Source organism: Condylura cristata, unplaced genomic scaffold (assembly GCF_000260355.1).
Source record: "Condylura cristata isolate star-nosed mole 26May11 unplaced genomic scaffold, ConCri1.0 scaffold00004, whole genome shotgun sequence".
Taxonomy (NCBI): Eukaryota; Metazoa; Chordata; class Mammalia; order Eulipotyphla; family Talpidae; genus Condylura; species Condylura cristata.
Genome location: NW_004567105.1, coordinates 67,734,272 through 67,753,887, shown reverse-complemented (window position 1 = coordinate 67,753,887; position 19,616 = coordinate 67,734,272). Strand labels below are relative to the sequence as shown.

Below are 19,616 nucleotides of genomic sequence, written 5' to 3'. Positions count from 1 at the left end.
GGTGGGGGCGGGGCATGGTGGGGCCATATTGTCTTTATCCTAAACTCTTTGATCAGCTACTGAAGATCCTTAAAGGCTGAGGGTGAGGTGTACATGGTTTGATTTGTTTTTGAAAGCTCTCTCTGGGTGATGGGAGAGCATATGGTGTGGGTGGCGGGAGTGCTCTGTGGGAGACCACTGACGCGGCTTCTATAGGTCATCTGGATCTGAAATGGAGGCTTTTTGTGGGAGAGAGAGCTGGGTGGCAAAACTGACAAGTCTTGTTGCAGAATTAACGAGGAGATGTGGATGTGGGCTTTCTGGCTGACCTTTGGGATGGATGGTAGACTGCAAGAGAGTTGGCTGAGGGGAGAAAGATAGCGGGTTTAGCTGTTGTATTAGCCTGGCAGGGCTGCAGACTGGGGGTGTTTAACAATGGAAATATATTTTCTCTCAGCTCTGGAGCCTGGAAATCCCAGCATGATGCTGGTAGCGCTGTTTCCTCTGAGGCCCCACTCCCCGATGGCTGCCTCTCCACTGCTTCTCATGCAGCACCCTCTGAGTGCACTGCTTCTCTTATGACCCTCTGCCTGTGCTCCAATCTCCTTTTCTTACAGTAGATCTTATTATATCATTAGCACTGTATTAGGGCTCGCGCTCATGGCCTCATGGTAAACCTCTCTAAGGGTCCTGTCTCCCAGTGTAGTCACATTCTGAGGTACTGGCAACCACTGGTATGTTTTTGGTCACTCTAAGTCAGCTTGTATGTTCTAGAAATTTATATAAGGGGTCATAATACTATATACTTTTTCCTTTTTTTTTTTTTAAAGAATTTATTTATGCCTACAGAAATGGCGTACAGGCCAGAGGTGCAGGGGTGGTGAGAGGATTCACCAGAAGAGTGGGGAGCAAAAAAGGCAGGTTGACAAAGTAGAGTGCTGAGGGGAGCAGCGGGTGAAGCAGGAGAGGTCTGCCGCACCATGTGGGTCACCTCCGGGATGGGGATCAAACTGGCACTGAGGTTGATGTTTAAACAGCTTAGCTTCTAAAGTGCAGTGCTCCATCCTGTTGTACTACCAGGGAGGGCCGATACATATACTCTTTCTATCTGACTTTTTTTTTTAAGATTTATTTATTTATTCATACAGAACTGGGGTACAGGCCAGAGGTTCGGGGGCGGTGAGAGGCTTCACCAGAGACAGAGTGGGGAGCAGAACAGGCCGATCGACGAAGTACACTGCTGAGGGGAGCAGCGGGCGGGTCAGGAGAGGTCTGCCGCGCCATGTGGTCACCTCCAGGGTGGGAATCAAGTTCATGCTGAAGTGGCTTTAGCTTCTTAGTGCTGTGCTTTAACCCGCTGCGCCACCAGGGAGGGCCCTCTTGTTCTTTTTTAATGTACATTTGGATCAACTTTTAAGGTTCCAGAGAAAAAATTGTTAATTTTTTATTGGGATTATATTACATTTATAAATTAACTTGGGGAGAGTTAACAAATTTATGAGATTGAGTCTTCCTTTCTAAACATGTTACATCTTTTCATTCCATCAGGTCAGCTTTTGAGTCCTTCATAGGTAGATTAATATATTTGACATAAGGCTTGTGCACACTGTGGAGTCTACTCCTCTCTCTGTTCTATGTCTTTTGTTTCATGAACTTGGCAGCTCTTTCCTTCAAGAAATGGAATCTTTTCCCCAAACTGTTGATTTTAATCAACACAATGTGATGGGGGAATACAGTGTGCCGGTTCAGAGGGGCCTGCAAGCTTCTGCTGTGATTCTTGGAATCCTGCCTAGCCCCCTCACAACAGGCTGGTTAGCTGCTGGAGAACAGAGACAAGGGGTCTGCTTGCCCCTGTCTCCAGCTAACAGAGGCAGGAGCCAGCCCCAGGAGCAGAGCCCTCTAGCTACTGTTCACTGACCCGAGCATGAGCCAAGACCAGAGCCGCCTCTGCACATGGCCCAGTAGTGACTGACTGGTGACCGACCCTCTGAGTGTGCGCCGAGGGCTGTGAACATCTGTTGCATGCGGAGCGGGCTCTGGGCTTGCAATCCGAGGACTTCACGTCAGTCATAATAGCCAGGAACTTCTCCTGTAACCCACTTCCTCTATTTCCCCAAAAGCAATGGCTACGGGAGGGCTTTGAGCCCACACTTGCTCAGGCCCATCTTGGCCATCACACCAAGTGACACTGTACCCGCCTTCCGGGGGAGCCCCTCAGACTGAGGGGCTTGGTTTTGCTGCTGCTTTGTGAGCATTGTTCGCAGGGTCATTCTCATGTCTTCGCTCTGGGTCATTCTCATGTCTTCGCTCTCCCTCCTGCCCAGTGCTGGTGTCTGTTCAATCTAGCGCTCCCATGCAGGTTTGGCCAGAGGTGTTTCTCCTCACGATGGTGTAGCAGAATCTGGCCTCTGGCCCTTCCCAAGCGCCGCCCCACATTCTCCTTTGTTCTCCTTGTAGGACCCAGGGCGGAGTTCATGTTCACAAGGATGGGCTGACCGTGACTTCTCCAGTCTTGATGTGGGTCCAGGTAAACACAGGCATCCCTGCCCATCTCTTGCCCAGCCCGTCTCACTGGCAACTTTCTAGGCCGGCCAAAGTGATGGCTCACGAGTGCGTCGGTCGAGAGGAGCTCGGTGTGGTTCCGAGGCCCACCTCAGTCCCAGCGGTTTCAGTCCTCCCATGCTGAGGGTTTCCAGGTTCTGAGGCCGTAGAAACTCCTGCCAGTTGCCATCTTTATTAGCACCACATTCTAACTGGCTGAGCGGTGGCCATCTTTCAAATACCCAGAGCCAGCCTTTCTGCACAGTGCCTTGAGATCTAAAGTCTGCGTCTCAGTACACAGCCCCCAGACCCTCTCAGCTTCTGGGGTCTTAGGACTTGAGCAGTCAGCCTCAGAGTGCCCCAAGGCAGCCTGCCTGTTCAGGACAAAGAGGAAGGAAATGCCCTGGGGTGTGGACAGCTCAGGGCTGGGCAGGGGCTGCCTCCTACACCGCAGGATCCAACACCCTGCAGCTTGAGGGCAGCCAAAGGCAGCGGTTAGTGTGTCCACCAAGGGCATGTTTAGTCCTTTGAGGCCTCTTTAGCCAATTCCCCGTATTGAGCCCTTTCTGATAAACAGTGTGTTTTTAAAAAGATTTATTTATGTATGTATATAGAACTGAGGTACAGGTCAGAGGTGCAGAGGTGGTGAGAGGATTCACCAGAGACAGAGTGGGGAGCAGAACAGGCAGACTGAAGAAGTACACCTTTGAGAGGAGCAGCGGACAAGACAGGACAGGTCTGCTGCGCCATGTGGAGCAGCTCTGGGCCTGGGGTCGAACTTGCACTGAAGTGGCCGCAGCTCGCTTGCAGTGCTGCGTCCTAACCCGCTGTGCCGCCAGGGAGGGCCCCTAAACAGTGTGGTTTTTAAAATCAGTCTGACGCTGACTCAAACTGAAGAAGTGGGGTGAAGTATGGCTTTCCACCCGACAGGCTTCAGATGGCTGAGCCAGACCAAGGAGCCGTGGTGGAGGTGGAGGCAATAGGCCAGAGTCAGAGTTCAGCGGTCCCAGAGTTCAGAGGGATGTCAGGGCTTCCAATAGGCCAAGACCTTAGCTTCTGGAGGTGAGTAAGCAGGGGGGGAGCCAGCCGACCTCTAATCCTGAAAGGCCTGGAGCTATCTACCCCGGTTTCAGGTGTGTCCCACTCCCTGGCAGCAGGGCCAGACCTGTGAGAGGAGTGCCCCAGCGCAGGGTGGAATGGCAGGGTCAGGCCAAAGCCCATGGCTTCTCTATCCTCAAGGAAAACACCAGGATAAACTCTCACTCCGGCTGTGATTCTGAGGGGATGTGGCCAGCTCCGCTGGGCGACCAGCACCACTGGGCCATCTCACTAATGGGTGTTGGACGGAAGATTCCAGCCAATGGGAGAACAAGGGGTCGGGACCAATGGCCACCATCTCTGTCTGCCCCTTCAGCCTCGGCCTCCTGGACAGGCGTCCCGGCCCAGAGCCACACACCAAGGGCAGCGCTCTGCTGTGCTCTTCTCTATCACTGGTGTGCGGGGTTGAAACGCAGTGAAAGAAACCACGTATGAGCCACCTGTCCCTGGAGGCTTGCAAGTCACAGATAGGATGTGAGTGTTGGTGATCTTCCCTTACCGAAAATATTTTTAGCCTAGTGCACCTTACTTGACCGACACCTGTCCGCCCCATCGGCGCACTGCAGTGCTTCTGAGTCCCACGTCCTCGGCTGCTCCCTCATCCTTAGCCCAGAGCCCCCCACTATATTGCAGGCTCTGACTTTTCCCTTTGGAGTCTGTGTGCGCCTGATTCCGTGGTTCCGGACAGCCATGCATCGTGGGTTCTGGTTTTCTTCTCAGGCTTTGGATATCATCTTGGAGAAGATGAAGGCTTCCGGCTTCAACTTCTCTCAAGTCCTTGCCTTGTCTGGGGCAGGCCAGGTTTGTTTGCATGGGGTCTGTCTACACGGTGGCTAACTGTCCACAGAACGGGGGGCTAGGCCAGAGGTGTGAGGGGGGAGTGGATTCACCGCACCTGAAGTCTGATTCTTTGCTAACAATCATGTCCACTTCTCCCCATCTCTGCCCCCAGCGCGTAGATGCCCCAGGGCCCTGTCCCTGCCCTCCTCGGGGTTCTGTAACCATGCTGTGTGTCTTTCCGCCTGACTCCAGTATCCTGCAGCATAGAGACAATACCCTCCTATTACCTGGCTGTGCTTGGCCTGGAGTAGGTGCTCAGTAAATACTTGGTGCATGAATGAATGAGTTTCAAATACTATTATGAGCAACATATTTAAATACAGTTTTATAAAGGGCACCAAAAGCCAAACCAATAATTCTTCTTGGCCCCTGCCTACAAGTTTTGAGGTGTACTGGCTGGAATTCCTCCCCATTTTGTTGGGACTGTTCTCCCCATTTTGACTGTGTGGCTAAGTTAAGTGCCGGGGCAAGCTTGGAGCCCAGCCCCTCGGTGTGTGGCCTGGGGTCTGTCTGTGTCTCCACGGCCTGGGAGGCAACGTGCTCTCGGGTGTCCCCTCCACAGCAACATGGAAGTGTGTACTGGAAGACTGGGGCCAGCAAGGTGCTGACCAGCCTGTCACCGGACCTCCCGTTATACAAGCAGCTGCAGGTAACTGTGGCCATATTGGGGGGTGAGGTGGGGGCCAGAGGGGAGCGGAGGCCCTGAGCCCTGTGGGCCAGGAAGTTCAGGCGGTGCATCCTGGAGTGTGGGGAAGTTGGACGAGTAGCTGTGAGCCTGGTCTGCCCTGCTCTGGTGACAGGACAGCTCCCCTCCTGGCTCCCTTCCTCCTTCAGGAACCTCCTCCTGGGGCGTGATACCTCCTAGTGACTTGGGCAGGCAGACCCTGGCTTCTCCTCTCTGGGTGTCCAGATGCCCTGTGGCCCAGCGCTGGCCCCTCCCTGCCCATCTCTGTCATCCTCTCCATCTCAGACCTGCAGGCCAGGCAGACATTTGGACACGGAGGCCTTGGCCTCCAGCTTCTGGGGTCACATTCAGGGAAGAGACACCCACATGTGCCGTGCTCCCGCTACCAGGGCAGCTCCCGGAGTTGGGAGACAGAACTCAGACCTGGGCCTTTGCACCCTCTTTCCAGGCCTGCTTCTCCATCAGCAGCTCTCCAGTATGGATGGACTCCAGCACCACAGCCCAGTGCCGCCAGCTAGAGGCTGCCGTGGGCGGAGCCCAGGCTCTCAGCTGCCTCACAGGGTCCCGTGCTTATGAGGTGGGCAGTGGCTGCCACCGGCCAGGGGGACAGAGGGGTTGCAGTGTTCCGGGGAGGAAGGTCTGGGTGCGGATCTGGTCTCTTCTCTCTGCGTGTCTGGGAGGATGCAGCAAGGGTCCTGCCTGGAGGGGATCCCTTGAGGCTGCAAGTCTGGCACCCCCCGGGGAACCCAGATTGGTGCTCTGACCCCTGGTCTGATCAAGGCCATCCTGTCTCCCTGTGCTGCCCTCAGGCAAGGGTGGACGTCCTCTTGCTTGTTCCTGGTTACAGCAGAGATGTGAGTGTGGCTGTTGTTTGGGGGTGAAAATGCCACCTGTTTCAGCCTCACTGACCTGTGGGGAGAAGTGACATATTTGGAGAGTGTTGAAGCTGAAAAAGAGTCAATGAGTTTAGAACACTAGTGTAACTCCTGGTAATGTTGAAAAAAGTCTCTTTCCTGCTGGCTTCAGCCAAGGGCCTGGGATGGCTGGGATTGGCTCAGCTCAAGTCCTGTGACCCTACCTGAGTCACCTGAAATAAGAATGTGGCGCCTGTACCCGAGTCCCCTGAGTCTCTCACTCAATGTGCAGGTGAAGAGGAGGGCTTCTTTCCCAAGACCTGTCCAGCCCTGGGCCAGCAGAGGCCCTCTCAAGAGGGGGCCGGGTACTCCCTCCACATCCTGGAGCTGCAGAGCGACGGCTCACCCCCAAATGCTCGATTCCCAGGATTCAAAAACCAAAATCATATTGAATCATAAAATTCAACAGATTCTCAACCATTTCTAGATTTGAGGCCTTTTTGAAGTTTCCACTGTGTTTAATATCTGGGACCTGCTACACTAAACCCTTTATGAATTTAAGCATTCATTCCTAGAGTTGGGTTTCTAAGAATGTCACTCCTTTTCCAGCGCTTTACAGGAAACCAAATTGCAAAGATTTTCCAGCAGAACCCGGAGGCCTACTCAAACACCGAGGTTGGTTAAATGTTCCCATTTGATTGAAAGTCACAGTTGAATTCCTTTGATCACAGTTACCTTTAGCAGTAACACATCTCATACTCATCGGCTGAAAACATTGGCTGCAGACATTTTAAGTGGCAATTCAGCTCTTTTTCTCATTGTCAGACTATTTCCAAAGCGGAGGGAAAAGTGAATAAATGGAAAGAGAAGTCCGGGGTTCTTCTGACCTAAAAGGGGTGGCAGTCAGGGTCAGGATCAGGGCTGCAAAAGCTGCTGTCTTCCAGGTGAAGAGGAAGGCTTATTGCCCATGACCTGTCCAGCAGATCTGTGTGCCCTTGGGGATCACGTTCCCTGTGGGGCTCGTGCGGGATGGCAGGCTCAGGGTCAGTCAGCAGCGGGACCCACATGTCCGCAGCTGCGACTCTTCCTCCAGAGCTTGTGTCTTCTGTCCAAGGTGGCCGAAAGCCACACCTGATGCCGTGAGAAGCAACTCAGCACCCTGGCTGTGATCTCCATCTCGCTGTAATTAGACGATGATCAGCTCATGCTAAGCCCAAGTGCCTTTTTAGTCTTGAAGTTAACATGCGCTTTATTATCTGATGACTTAATGTTCTAGATTTCTCTGCAAGCTCTAGCCAGTAATATAAATTTCGAGTGGAGGGGGTGTTGAAAACTCTCTGAATTCTGTGTGGGGAGCACAGGTCAGGATGGGGGTCAGGAGGTGTCGGCATTCTTCCCACGGCTCATGGTTGGTTCCCAGGTAGAAACACAGAGCCAAGGTCTGACATTTGAAGCTCATCTCCTCCCACTCGTGTCTGGGATCTGCGGCTCCCGAGGGGCAGCTTCAGAAGCTCCAGGAGTGTTTTTGTGAATTCCTTGTCCTCTAGCCTCTCAGTCCATGTTCCATGTGGATCTATTTAAAAACCACAGAAAGGAGGGAGCCCAGGCCCCACCCTCCCTGGTGTGTGACTCCAGGAGGGAAACCCACGATGCAGGGCGAATAATAAAACAAAAAATAATAATAACAGGAAGCGCCTGCAAGGCAGGCTGGCTGCTGTCACGGCCACTCACAAGCTCTGGTCTGGGAAGCTCAGTCGTGGCCCTTGGGGCTCGGGCTCGTGTGTGTCCGCAGCATTTGTGGCTCAGAGTATGGAAGCGAGTCACACGCCACTGTGTTTCTTTCTTTTTCAGAGGATTTCCTTGGTCAGTAGCTTTGCCGCCTCCCTATTCCTGGGCTCTTACGCCCCCATTGACTACAGTGACGGTAAGGCTCCCGTCCTGGCCGCGTGCACACCGTGTGCCTAACCCACCCTGGTGGGGGCCGGTCTGGCGGCTCTGCCATTGCCAAGAAGCGGGTCTTCCTGGCCTTCTGCTGTGTGACAAATGGCCCCACTGCTTAGCAGCTGAAGATCACACATGTTTATTATCTCACAGTTTGTGAAGGTCAGAAATCTGGGAGCGGCTCAGCGGGCGGTCCTGGCCTGGTCAGTCTGGCCGCCGGTGCTGCTGTTATCTCAGGCTTGACTAGGGTTGGAAGAGCCGCTCCCCGCCATGCAGGTGGCTGTCGGCCAGAGGCTCCATCTCCTCGCCACGTGGGCCTCCGTGGGGTGTAACGCGTTGCAGCTGGACCTACCCCAGGGAGGGATGAGGAAGGAGAGCCTGGCCACACCGAAGCTGCAGTCTTTCACACCCTAACCTTGCACATGGCACCCCGTCACTTCTTCCCCATCCTTCTCAACTTCAGGTTCAGGGAGGGGCACCCAGGGCCCGGGATGAGAGCATCCTGGAGAGCTTCTTGGAGTGGTCTCCTGCAGGAAGTTACTGAAGTTTGGTTCACAATTGGGGAACTCAGGAGAGTGTAGAGCTTCTGGATCAAAACCCTGATGGCAGTAACTGCAAAAGATACCAGTAAGGAAGGAAACCAGGTGCAGATTGCTGCAGGCACCCTGGCAAGGGTCAGGCAAGACTGAAAGGACAGAGAGCGGAGCGGGGATAGGAGGCAGTGCAAGGGCCAGACCCGTGAAAGTGGCTTCGTGAAGACTCTGTGTCCTGGGAGTCCCGCTGAAGGGCTTGAGTGCTGTTCTAAGTCGGCATTTTCAGGGAGACAATGTAGGGTGACAATGTAGGGTCCCCAAGTATCACTCACAGTCTGGAAAGGAAAGGTTCTCTGGCTACCTGCACAGTGCTCAGAGCAGCAGCCCCTAAACCCGGCTGGCCCACAGCCACCATGTCAGGGGACAGTCACACCACTGCCCCAGCCGGCCCTCAGCTGGGCCCCCAGTGGACTCCCCTCACCCTCACCTGAGAAGTCACCTCCTTACTTACCTGCTGTGTCGCCTCCTCCATGAGCATGAGACCCCATCAGTGTCCCAACCCACCTCTGCCTGCCTGCATCGTGGCCAGGTGTTCTGGTTTCTTTCCCCTTTTCCATCCTCAGGAAAGCCTAGAGGAAAATGGACTATTTCAGGGAAAACTGCGAGGCAGTTCAGAAGGCCCGAGACCCTTCCTCCAAAAGCTGTGCGTGTTTGGGAAATCCATGTGGACTGCCCCAGGCCAGCACCAGGACCGCCTCTGAGGAGACCCCTGGATCACAGGGACACACAGAGCTGCTTCTAGCCCACACATTGCTGGTACCCCCACTCCCACGCCAGCCAGCTACTAACTTCGAGCTGAATGGTGTTGGAGCCTGTGAGGGGCAGGGGAGCAGCGGATGGGCTGTGTGGGGGCTTTCCTGGCCTCCGCTTGGCTGGCAGGTGACCCAGGCACCTATGACCATTCCACTACGGAAGAGCAGAGGGAATTATCTGCCGTTTGCCAGATTTGTACATGGCTCACAAAAGGCGCTTTTTCAAAACATTTCTATCATTTGCTTTCTTCGTAGGTTCTGGAATGAATTTGTTGCAGGTCCAGGACAAAGTCTGGTCGCAGGCTTGCCTCGATGCCTGCGCCCCTCATCTAGAGGAGAAGCTTGGCGCGCCAGTAGCTTCGTGCTCAGTTGTGGTAGGTGCCCTTTCCAGTGAGGTGGCTCATTTTTTTTTTTTAATTTAAAATTTTGTCCTTTAGTTAGCAAGTATTGGGTGGTGGGGCTCAGAGGCAAAGGCAGAAATAAAAATCCACTGGATTTTCCTTATCAGGCAATGTGACTCACTTAAAGAATTAACGGCTACTAAGGGGTCCCCTTCTTCCCCCCCCTCCTTCATTTGTACCAGATATATACATTTGATTTTCAGTTAAGTATAGGACAAGGGCTTGGCACAAGTTGGAGTAACATGTCTGGCTCAGTGCCCTGCAGTGAGAAGGTATGTGGGCACGGATTTGGGTCACGGGCTCATGGCAGGAGAGTTGGAAGGGGCTTCAGAAAGTTCCACTGGAAATTTATTAGAACTGGAAAAAAATATTGAAGGCCTAAGTTCCAGGTGACCTTAGGAGGAAATACCCAGAATGTTGAACTTCTGGAGCAAGGAACCACCCCTGCCGATTGAAGTGGGCAGCTTGGAGAAATCAGAAACACCAGCGAGCGTGGAGAACACGGCCTTGGTGGCAGCTGCCCGTGACGGCAGCATGGTGCTCCGGTAACGGATTCTGTGGCACTGACCCGTGCCTCTGCTGTATCGCCACTGCTGCTCTTCTGGACCCCTGGGTGTCTGACTTCTACCTGGGCAAGCTGAACACTGAAAGTTCCTAAGATAATGCCTGCCCCGCCCCCTCCGCCCCTCATCTCCGTTAAAATGGAGAGCTTTTAGTAATCAGTGGGTCACACACCCCCATACCCCGTCCACTTCAGACCAGACTGAAGCTGCCCGGGAAGGCCCTGGTTGACCGGCTCAGTCCTTGGTGGTTCTGTGGGGAGAATGAAGCGGAGAGACCTGGGCCTGCCCGCGGGGCCCTTTGCTGGCTAGCACATGCCTCACAGCCAGAACAACCAGAAACCCTGGGTGGGACTGAGTGTTGGCGCTGAAGGAAGAAGGAAAAGGACCCCTGAGGCCGGTGACTTCTGGCTGGCAGGAGCAGGCACCAGGGGACCTGACACCATGACCCTCCCAGCCACGGGAGACTCATCTGGGATCTGCACTGTTCTGGAAGCAGGCTTTGTCGCCGTGAGCAGAAGCTCAGAGTCACACCAACATTGCAGAGTGTGCCTAGCGCCCGGCGGCCCAAGGAAGGCTGTCCTGCCCTGTCCAGGCAGCCGGTTCAGCACTGGGGCAGTCAAAGGGAGGGCGGACAGAAACACCCAGGCCCCTGGGAAGGCCCTTCCCACAGGTCGGCGGATCACAGGAGGGGGCGCGCCGCCTTCAGGGGGGCCACAGGCCCTGCTTGCCTTCCACCAAGAGGGGCCTGTGCAGACTACGGCAGCTTGAGGAGCAGGAAGGAGCCAATTCAGAAAAGTGTGTTTTCATTTCTCCAGACGGTAGGCACCCTGTGTGGTCTGGAGGAAAAACAAGCAAAAGCCATGTTTTCTGTCATCTTTTTCTTAATTTAAAGTCACTCCAGAGAGTGCGCCCCACTTCCTGCAGGAAGGCACTTGGAGCTATGTTATGTCGGAACCCCCCTGCACCGCTTCTTGTCTGCTTCTGTGGCCAGCGTGTGGCCTCACACAGCTGTCACTTGGCAGCTCCCTGCCTGAGCTGACACCCATTGCCCTCACCTTCAGCTCCAATTTGGTGACCTCACACTTGTGCTTTGCAAACCTGAGGTACTGGAGTTAATGCCCTTCAGGGGGAGCCTGTCTCCAGGGGGAGCCTGTCTCCAGGTGGACAATCCCCAGGTTCATTTCATGCAGCTCCTCAGATGTTGCCTGTGAGCTGAGCTCCAACGTCCACAGCAAAGCCCAGCTGGACACTTGGGTGCGTGTCCCTGTCACTCTTCTTGGCTCCCCTCTTCTGTCCTGGGGAAGTCCCCAAATAAGACACTTGCACGCAAGTCCTTTCCCAAGACCATTTTTTTATATAAAGATTGATTTATTTGTACATACAGAACTGGGGTACAGGCCAGTAGTGCAGGGGTGATGAGAAGATTCACCAGAGACAGAGCAGGGAGCAGAAAACAGGCAGATGGAAAAAGTACACTGCTGAGGGGAGCAGTGGGTGGGCCAGGAGAGGTCTGCATCTCCTTGTGGATCACCTCCCTGGCCGGGAATTGAACTCGTGCTGAAGTGGCTTCAGCTCGGTAATGCTATGCTTGAACCCGCTGGGCCACCAGGGAGGGCCCTCAAGCCCAGTTTTCTAAAACAACCACGTCTAAGACATTTGTTCTCCTAAGAGATGACTTACAACGGAAATCCCAAATTTTGCTGAATGGAACAAATTTTCCTTCTCAGACTCCAAGAAATCCTGCCATTTCTTTTAAACTTTCCTACTAAGGAAAAGTCAGTGAACAGAAAACACTTTCTTTTATAACTGTGCTGAGGAATATCGATCCATTCTAGGGTGTCCTGCCCTCTCATCCCGCAGCTGCTCCTGGAGGGCTCCGGGGAGTCCCCGCCCTCACACTGCCTTTTCGGCTTATTTTCCATGGAACATTGGCCTTGGACTTGGGTGTCCGGTTATTCTTACTCCGACGGCTGGGCTGATAGTGCATGTGTGTGAGGCCTTGTCTGCTCCCATGAGTTTGCTTACTGGCGTCCTCCTGTTAACTTACTCCTTTTTGATGCCACATCTGGAATCCCTCAAGTGGGGACTGGTTTGTTCTAGCTGCCTTGAATCTCAAAGTCAAGTGTATTTGAGGCTGGGGGGTGGCCTCATGTTAATGGTTCCAGAACCACACAGGTTTCCTTGGGTCTCTTAGCAGCCAAAGGACTCCCCTGGTCTGTGACCCCACTGCTCGCAGCATTCCCAGGCCCTGCGTTCCGGATGGCTGTGCTGTGCGATGGTTAGCCTTGACCGTGATCCGATGGCTGTGCCGTGCGATGGTTAGCCTTGACCGTGTGCTTGCCTTTTCTCCTCAGGGAGCCATTGCTTCCTACTATGTCCAGCGCTATGGGTTTCCTCCAGAATGCAAAGTGGTGGCCTTCACTGGAGACAACCCAGGTGAGTACCTCGGGTGGGTTCACTCTCCGAGTGGCTGACTTGGACCAGCCAGACACGTGACCATCCCTTCCTGGCCCCTTGAACCCGGGGTGCCCCCGTTCCCGAGGCCCTTCTGATGGTCCTCACTTGTTGCCCTTTATCGCTGGTCTGAAACCTGATTCCTGTCCTTGCCCCACCTGGGTCCTGACTCTGGTTTCGGGAGCCACTGAGGGCTGCTCCCTGCTGTGGAAATGACCAGTGAGTAGGAAAGAAAGCATGTCCACCCTCCCCAACTGGCCTTTTCTGTTCCAACCTAAGCATCTGGGTTTTTCCAGCCCCCCTTCTAGAACATGGGTCATCCATCTGAGCTATGACTCCTCCCCAACCTGTCCTCTGCCTCCTCCAGGGGATCCTGAAGCCCACTCCTGGGGGTGGCCAGTGGGCCTCTGAAGAAAGGTCAGGCACCCTGACTGAGGCCCCTCAGCCCCGCCACCTGTAGTCTTCTGCCTAGTGAGTTACCCAGATAAGGTTGCGAGATCTGGTAAATACAAATAAGACCCAGTGAATTTGAATTTCAGAAGACAAATAATTACTTTGCAAAAGTGTATTCTGTGCAATATTTGAATTGCATATAAAGAACACATCAGTTGTTACTATATGTCTCAAATATTGTTGCTCTGAAATTCAAATTTAACCAAGTGTCTTATGTTTTCTCTGGCAACTCAACTCCAAATCACCATGCTGGGCTGAGAAAGGGGGTCTCAGGAACATGTAAGGGGGCTTTGGCTGCTGCACCCCAGGGTGGGACCTACTGCCACAGGGAATCTCACGTTCCTCTGTAGAAGCAAACCTTGCTTCTGTCCGTGGCCAGGGCATGAGGGTCTCTGTTTCTGCTCTTTCCTGCTCCTTTGAAAAACATCCCTTTTCAGTTATTTTTTTACTTCAGCGCTTCTCACACATGTCAGCCTTCTAGTACTTTCTTCCTGTTGGTTTTACATATGAGGGATGGATTCCATGTTGCTGGCATCCTTTTTCAAAGCCAGCTCTGGGCTTGGGTGTGCACTTTGTGTGATCTCCAGAAACTGCTCAGGGGCAGGGAAGACAAAGCTCCTGGGGGTTCCATCCAGGAGGGAGGGGTCCTTGCCAGAACACTGATGTACGCATAGGTTGGTGGGGAAGCCCTGGCCCAGACCTCAGCTCCAACAGCAGATGGGCCCAAAACAGACGCCGAGGATCCAGCAGGCTGTGTGCGGTGGGGGCAGGAACTTAAATGTAGCAGGGATGTAAATGTTTCCTCCTGATCACACAAGGGCAGTCACTAGAGAAAATGTGGGCTGTAATAACAGCTCTGACTACTACTATGGTAATGATGAGGGAATTTCAACAAAAAACTTTGCTCTGTTTCTGGACATGCAACTCCATAGATACCTGCACCTCTCCTGTGTGTCAGTTATTTTGGGTATCTACACCCAGGGAGCTCTGGTCTGCAGTGTGTGGGGGGGAGGGGGAGGGGCTCCTGTTCCTGTAAGCCCGAAGAGTTGGGGGGCCTGGTGTCTTTCGGAAGAGAACAGGATACAAGCACCATTCAGGAAGATTCTATACTCTGTGGGCTCTGTTTGTTTTTCTTTCAAAATGAAATCCTCAGAGTCTATTAGGAATATACATACTTAGCTCCATCAATTAGGAAATGTGAGGGAATATATATGGACCTGCTTTTTAAACACTGAAATGTGAGCCCCTGGGCGTATTGGAGCGGAAATGACAAGTGGCTTTCTAGCCCTCCTCTTGGACTTCGGTTTCAGGTTAACTGTTGGGCAGGTAGCCCTCAGCCAGTCCCTCCCAAAGTCTAACCTTCAATTTGCTGCTGCCTCCAATAATGCATCAGTTGCTCCTTCATAAAAACACTAGCAAGTAGACTAGCAAAGGCTCATGCTTTCTCCTTATTCACAGAGGTGCCTCTTCACTGCAGAGCGTATGTTTAAATACCAATAAACCAAAATGAAGGATATAAAAATTATTCATAATCCCTTAACCCAGAGATGACCACAGTTACATTTTTTTAGGCCTACAGACAGACTAATTGACCCCGACAATATTTATGTACAACATCATTATTTTTTTAATTATAATATTTTGTTTCCTTTATATCATTTTGTGCCTTTTTCCATCTCACTTGTAATCCCCATGGACTTCTCATCACCAAATCACCCATGTGCCATCGCCATAGTCCCATGCACTCCCCCCCCCCATTTTTGATCCCATTCCCCATTCCACCCCCCCCCAAATATCTCTGGTATATAATTGTTCGTTGTTATTTCCCCCACCCCCACCCCTGGTCCTTTATGTTCCTACTATGAGTGAAACCACCCAGTATTTTTCTCTTTCTTTCTGGCTTATTTCACCAAGCATGGTCCCTTCCAGCTCCATCCATGTTATGTGCAACATCATTTCAATGGTGATTTAAGGTCAATTGCCCCAGGGTTTACTTCCTTCCCCAGGGACGCAGACTGGCCTCAGTTCCTGTGGGGGGCAATGCAAACAGTGTTGTGGTCCTCAGCCTGTACTGTCCCTTGCCCTGGGGCGCATGGGGTAACTTCTCCGAGGTGGATTCTTGGATCCCAGGCGCAGGTTCATCCTGCTGGCTGTGCCTCTCTTCATGCGTGCTTGTTCCTCCCTGCATTTCTCTTCGTGCAGTCAGTCACCCAGTGTTTAGTGAGCACCTACTACATGCTGGGCTTTCAGTTTAGAGTACATCCGTGAGCAAGGCAGCTAAAGATCACTGTGTGGGGTCACATCTGAAGGACGATAGGCAGCCAACTTGACCTTAACCTCTTTTCATTCTGTGGGGGCCTCATTCTGCTCCTCTCTTACCTTTGTCTTTCTCTGCCATGTGTATCCTGGAGTCTTGACTTGACCCCCTTGGCTCTCTGCAATCTTGGGAGCATCTCACGGTGGGGAGTTTGATCTCCTTTAGGTAAGAGACATCCCAGCCCAAATCAGAGGCCCCAACCACAGAGTTGCCACCTTCTCACCCCTGGGATTGTGTCCCCTTTGGGCCTCCTGACCCCTTACTGACTGTTCCTCCCTCTACCCAAGTATGACGTGGGGGATGTGCTCCCATCAGGGGTGCATTTGCAGTTTGCTTTGTGGCTCTCATGTGACCACCTGTTAACCGGAAACTCCCTCCCATTCTCAGCATCACTGGCAGGCATGAGGCTGGAGGAAGGTGACATTGCGGTAGGTGACTCCTCATACCCACGGGGGGACCCAATTCTTTCTGATTTGGAGGCTAAGGGGCTGGGTCTCAGTAGCATCTTTGCTACTTATCCAAGAATCGGTAGGTCTTAAAAGTCATCAGAGTGGGGGACACTGAGACCCAGCTGGGCCTGCCTGTACTTCTCTTCTGTAGTCAGTTGTCTTAACCTTCCAGGCAGGCTGCCTGTCTGCCTTGATGAGGACCAGTCTGTGGACACTGTGGCAGCGGGTCAGACCTGGGTTAGAAGCCTCTGAACTCCCCAAATGAATAAAGTGGACACAAGCCATGACCAGGGTTTAGTGGACAGTCATTTGGGAAAACAGCCGTCATCCAAATGATTAGTTAGATGCAGTTCAGATAAGTTCCAGAAAAATGTCCTGATCCCTAAGCACCTAGATCAGGGAGCCAACTTTTGACTTGTTTGAGGTGGGGGGTGGGAGGTGTCAGAAGGGTTTCTCCAAGGAGTTGGCATCCAACCTGAGGCCTGTAGCATAAGGAGTGAAGTGATGGGCCAGGGTGGGTAGAGCTGGCCAAAAACCGAGGCGCCCAACCTCCGTCCCTCTCTCCCCAGGTCAGCCTGGGCACCAGCGACACCCTGTTTCTCTGGCTCCAGGAGCCCACACCTGCCCTGGAGGGCCACATCTTCTGCAACCCTGTTGATGCCCAGCACTACATGGCGCTCCTGTGGTAGGCGGGGGGTGGGCAGGAAGGAGGTGTGGGCAGGTCTGTTATCATCTCGAGCTCCCCACTTAGGTGTTCTTCGAAACAAGCTTTCGAGGGCAGCTCAGATGCCAGCGACAGACACACTGGGTCTTGTGATAGCCAGTGGCGCAGGTGGGGGGGTAGAGAAGAAAACAAGATCCAGACTCCCCCAAACCCAGGGTGAAATTCCAACCCCACACCCCACCCCTGCTCCTGTCGCATCCTGTGTGACCTGGGACAAACCCCACAGCACACCCAAGTCACACTTAGCTCATAAGCTGGGGAGAGTCAGCATTTGTTTCATAATGTTCTGACATACCTGGCGCATGGTAGCAACCATGGAAGCAGGTGTCCTGCTTCTGCACAGTTCTTACGAATGGGTGGGCTGGAGACCTGCCCAAGGCTGCCAAGGAAGGTTCTGTACCTCTAAGCCCGTGGAGCCACTGTAGACTTTTAACATCTAGCAAACCTCACCAGCCTCACCCCTAGTCCAGGAGGTACAATGTGCAGAAACCCCAGCGCCCTGTCTCCTTTCAGGCAGCCTCTAAGCAGAGCCTAAGGCAAGGTCACTTCCAATAACTACTGGCTTGGGCCCATGATTCCTGAGGGGAACCTCACACCTGCCATGCACTGCCCGGGGCTTGTGGCCCAGCCTGACCTTCAGCCCCCCGACCTGGGACCCTTCACTGAAACACACGGGTTCAGTGCCCCGCCCGCTAGGCCCCTCCTTCAGGACTGTGTGCACTTCCACAGCTTTAAAAACGGCTCCCTCATGAGAGAGAAGATCCGGGATGAGTCTGCTTCTGGTTCCTGGAGTGAGTTCTCCAAGGCGCTTCGGTCCACAGAGATGGGGAACGGAGGAAACCTGGGTAGGCTGTTGGGCGAGGCCTGGGCCTTTGAAGGGGCAGCAGCTGTGCACAAGGGGGAGGTCCTGGGGGGGCAGGGCTGAGTGGGGAAAGGACGCAGAGCAGCAGAGGATCCAAAGGGAGGCCCGTGTGTCCACAGTTCTGCTCCATGAGCGTGCGAGCTGGAGTACAACCCCACAGGCTGAGTGTGAGGTGAGACCAAGAGGCTACTTTTGGCCGGTGCTCTCTACCCCAAGGGAGATCAGCCCTTAGCTCCATCTTCTGTCCCCCTGTGACAGCATTAGAGGTGTCTCAGGGCCTGCCCGACCCTGGTGCTTTCCTTGCACTCCTGAGCAGAGCTTCCTGCCCCAGACTTAAGGTTCCAAGGTGCTCAACACGGAGAGCTTTCTGAGCTGGGCGAGGATGGGCCTTCCAGGATCCAGCTGGTGCTGGTAGTTTAGGGTTCGCGGTGCAGCTGCCTCGTGGCCTGGGCTGCCAAGGAAGCACAGGAAATGTGACTCTGAGAAAGGCTGGCCCAGGCCTTTGCCTCTGCTGGAAAGAAGGATTTGCTGCTCTCATCTGGGGGAGGGGAAGCCCAGGCGCTAGAGATATGGGTCATTTCATGCTTCTGTTTCTGTTTCTGGTGAGAAGTCAATCTTTTATTTTGACCACTGATAGCTAATCTCTTCCTGGTCTTGCTTCAGGTTTTTATTTTGATGTGATGGAGATCACCCCCGAGGCTGTTGGCCGTCACAGGTTTAGTGCAGAAAATGGTGAGGTATGTGCAGTGATTGGCTTTGGAGCTGAATTAGCTCCGCCTTGGAGTGCTAACTCAAACTGTTGCTTATCAAGTGATGCTCCTTTTAGGGACCTCATCAAGCATTTTTAGAGGTGCCTGGTTGCATTCTAGATGCTGAGAGATCAGCAGGTTAGCCAAGAGAGAAGCCAGCCTTTTTCTTAGAGAGGCGTGCAGAAACCCAAGGGCTCCCCTCTGGCAAGCGTGCACTAATCCATCGCTGAGCCTCCTAGACCCCGTCCTTCGCCAGCCATGCCAAGAACTCCCAGCTCCTCAGGTCCTGGGTTTCCTCTGCCTAGCAGTGCCTTCCGGGGAGGGAGACCATTACATTGGCAGACTCACCTAGCGCTGCTTAGTGCCAAAAACTGTGCTGGTAGCTCTCTTTCTTTTTCTTTTTTTCTTTTTTTAAGATTTATTTATTTATGCACACAGAGCTGGGGTACAGGCCAGAGGTGCAGGGGCGGTGAGAGGCTTCACCAGAGACAGAGTGAGGAGCAGAACAGGCAGATTGACAAAGTACACTGCTGCAGGGAGCAGCAGGTGTGTCAGGAAAGGTCTGCCACGCCATGTGGGTCACCTCTGGGGCAGGGATCAAACTCACACTGAAATGGCTGCGTCCAGCTGAGTCCTAATCCATTGTGCCACCAGGGAGGGCCGCTGGTAGCTTTCTAATCTGCCCCATTTTCATCTAGAATGGGGTGGGTATTATTGTCCCCTTGATGAATGAAGAAACTGAGGTTCAGAGTTACTGAAAAATGCTCATCCATGTCCCATCAGATGCATCACATCGTATGTGCTCAGCACAAGCTCCCAGCTCCCACTTAGTGAGTGTCAGCTGCATAGATTGAGCTCTCGTGTCTACTTTCATCATTACAATTGCTCTAAAATATGGGTACCACTGTTACTTCAGTTTTGTTAGGAAAGAAAATGAGACTCAGCAAGGGTCACAAAATTCATTCAAAGTCACAGAGCTTGACACAGCGCTTGAGCTCTTAGCTGCTGTGACAGCTGTCTGATGCCCTCACTCCCCAAGGTGACACCCACCTGAGGTTGCAAGGTCAGTGTGTGAGGTATGTGTGGATGTGAGTGTGTGTGGCAGGCCAAGTTAGTAGTTCAAGAGCTTAGACCTGCGTGCTGTCCCATGGAGGCCTGAGTATGCATCTAGGCTGCTGTTTAAAAAGACAACACACACACACACACTCTCACACACACTCACACACACACTCACACATCACAACACTCACACATCATACACATACTCACACTTCACATATACATACACTCACATATTACACACACATCACACACACTCATACATCACACACACTCACATATCACACACACTCACACACACT

General features: G+C 53.0%; 1 protein-coding gene across 5 annotated transcripts in view; it reads left to right on the top strand.

The window, feature by feature from the left end:
* Positions 1 to 2,442: 2,442 nt before the first annotated feature.
* XYLB (xylulokinase homolog (H. influenzae)) overlaps positions 2,443 to 19,616 on the top strand; it is a 32,097-nt gene continuing 14,923 nt past the window's right edge. The window contains exons 1-12 of one of the 5 annotated variants that reach the window (XM_012734842.1): positions 2,443 to 2,506; positions 4,339 to 4,419; positions 5,021 to 5,107; positions 5,592 to 5,720; positions 6,607 to 6,672; positions 7,849 to 7,921; positions 9,539 to 9,657; positions 12,602 to 12,683; positions 15,859 to 15,899; positions 16,490 to 16,605; positions 17,374 to 17,489; positions 18,170 to 18,243. In XM_012734842.1, the coding sequence (XP_012590296.1) occupies positions 2,495 to 2,506; positions 4,339 to 4,419; positions 5,021 to 5,107; positions 5,592 to 5,720; positions 6,607 to 6,672; positions 7,849 to 7,921; positions 9,539 to 9,657; positions 12,602 to 12,683; positions 15,859 to 15,899; positions 16,490 to 16,605; positions 17,374 to 17,489; positions 18,170 to 18,243 (996 nt within the window). In that variant the 5' untranslated portion in view covers positions 2,443 to 2,494. Of the gene's footprint in view, positions 2,507 to 4,011; positions 4,093 to 4,338; positions 4,420 to 5,020; positions 5,108 to 5,591; positions 5,721 to 6,606; positions 6,673 to 7,848; positions 7,922 to 9,538; positions 9,658 to 12,601; positions 12,684 to 15,858; positions 15,900 to 16,489; positions 16,606 to 17,373; positions 17,490 to 18,169; positions 18,244 to 19,616 lie in introns of those variants that run through there. The other 4 variants (XM_012734850.1, XM_012734856.1, XM_012734864.1 and 1 more) reach the window with 4 other exon arrangements.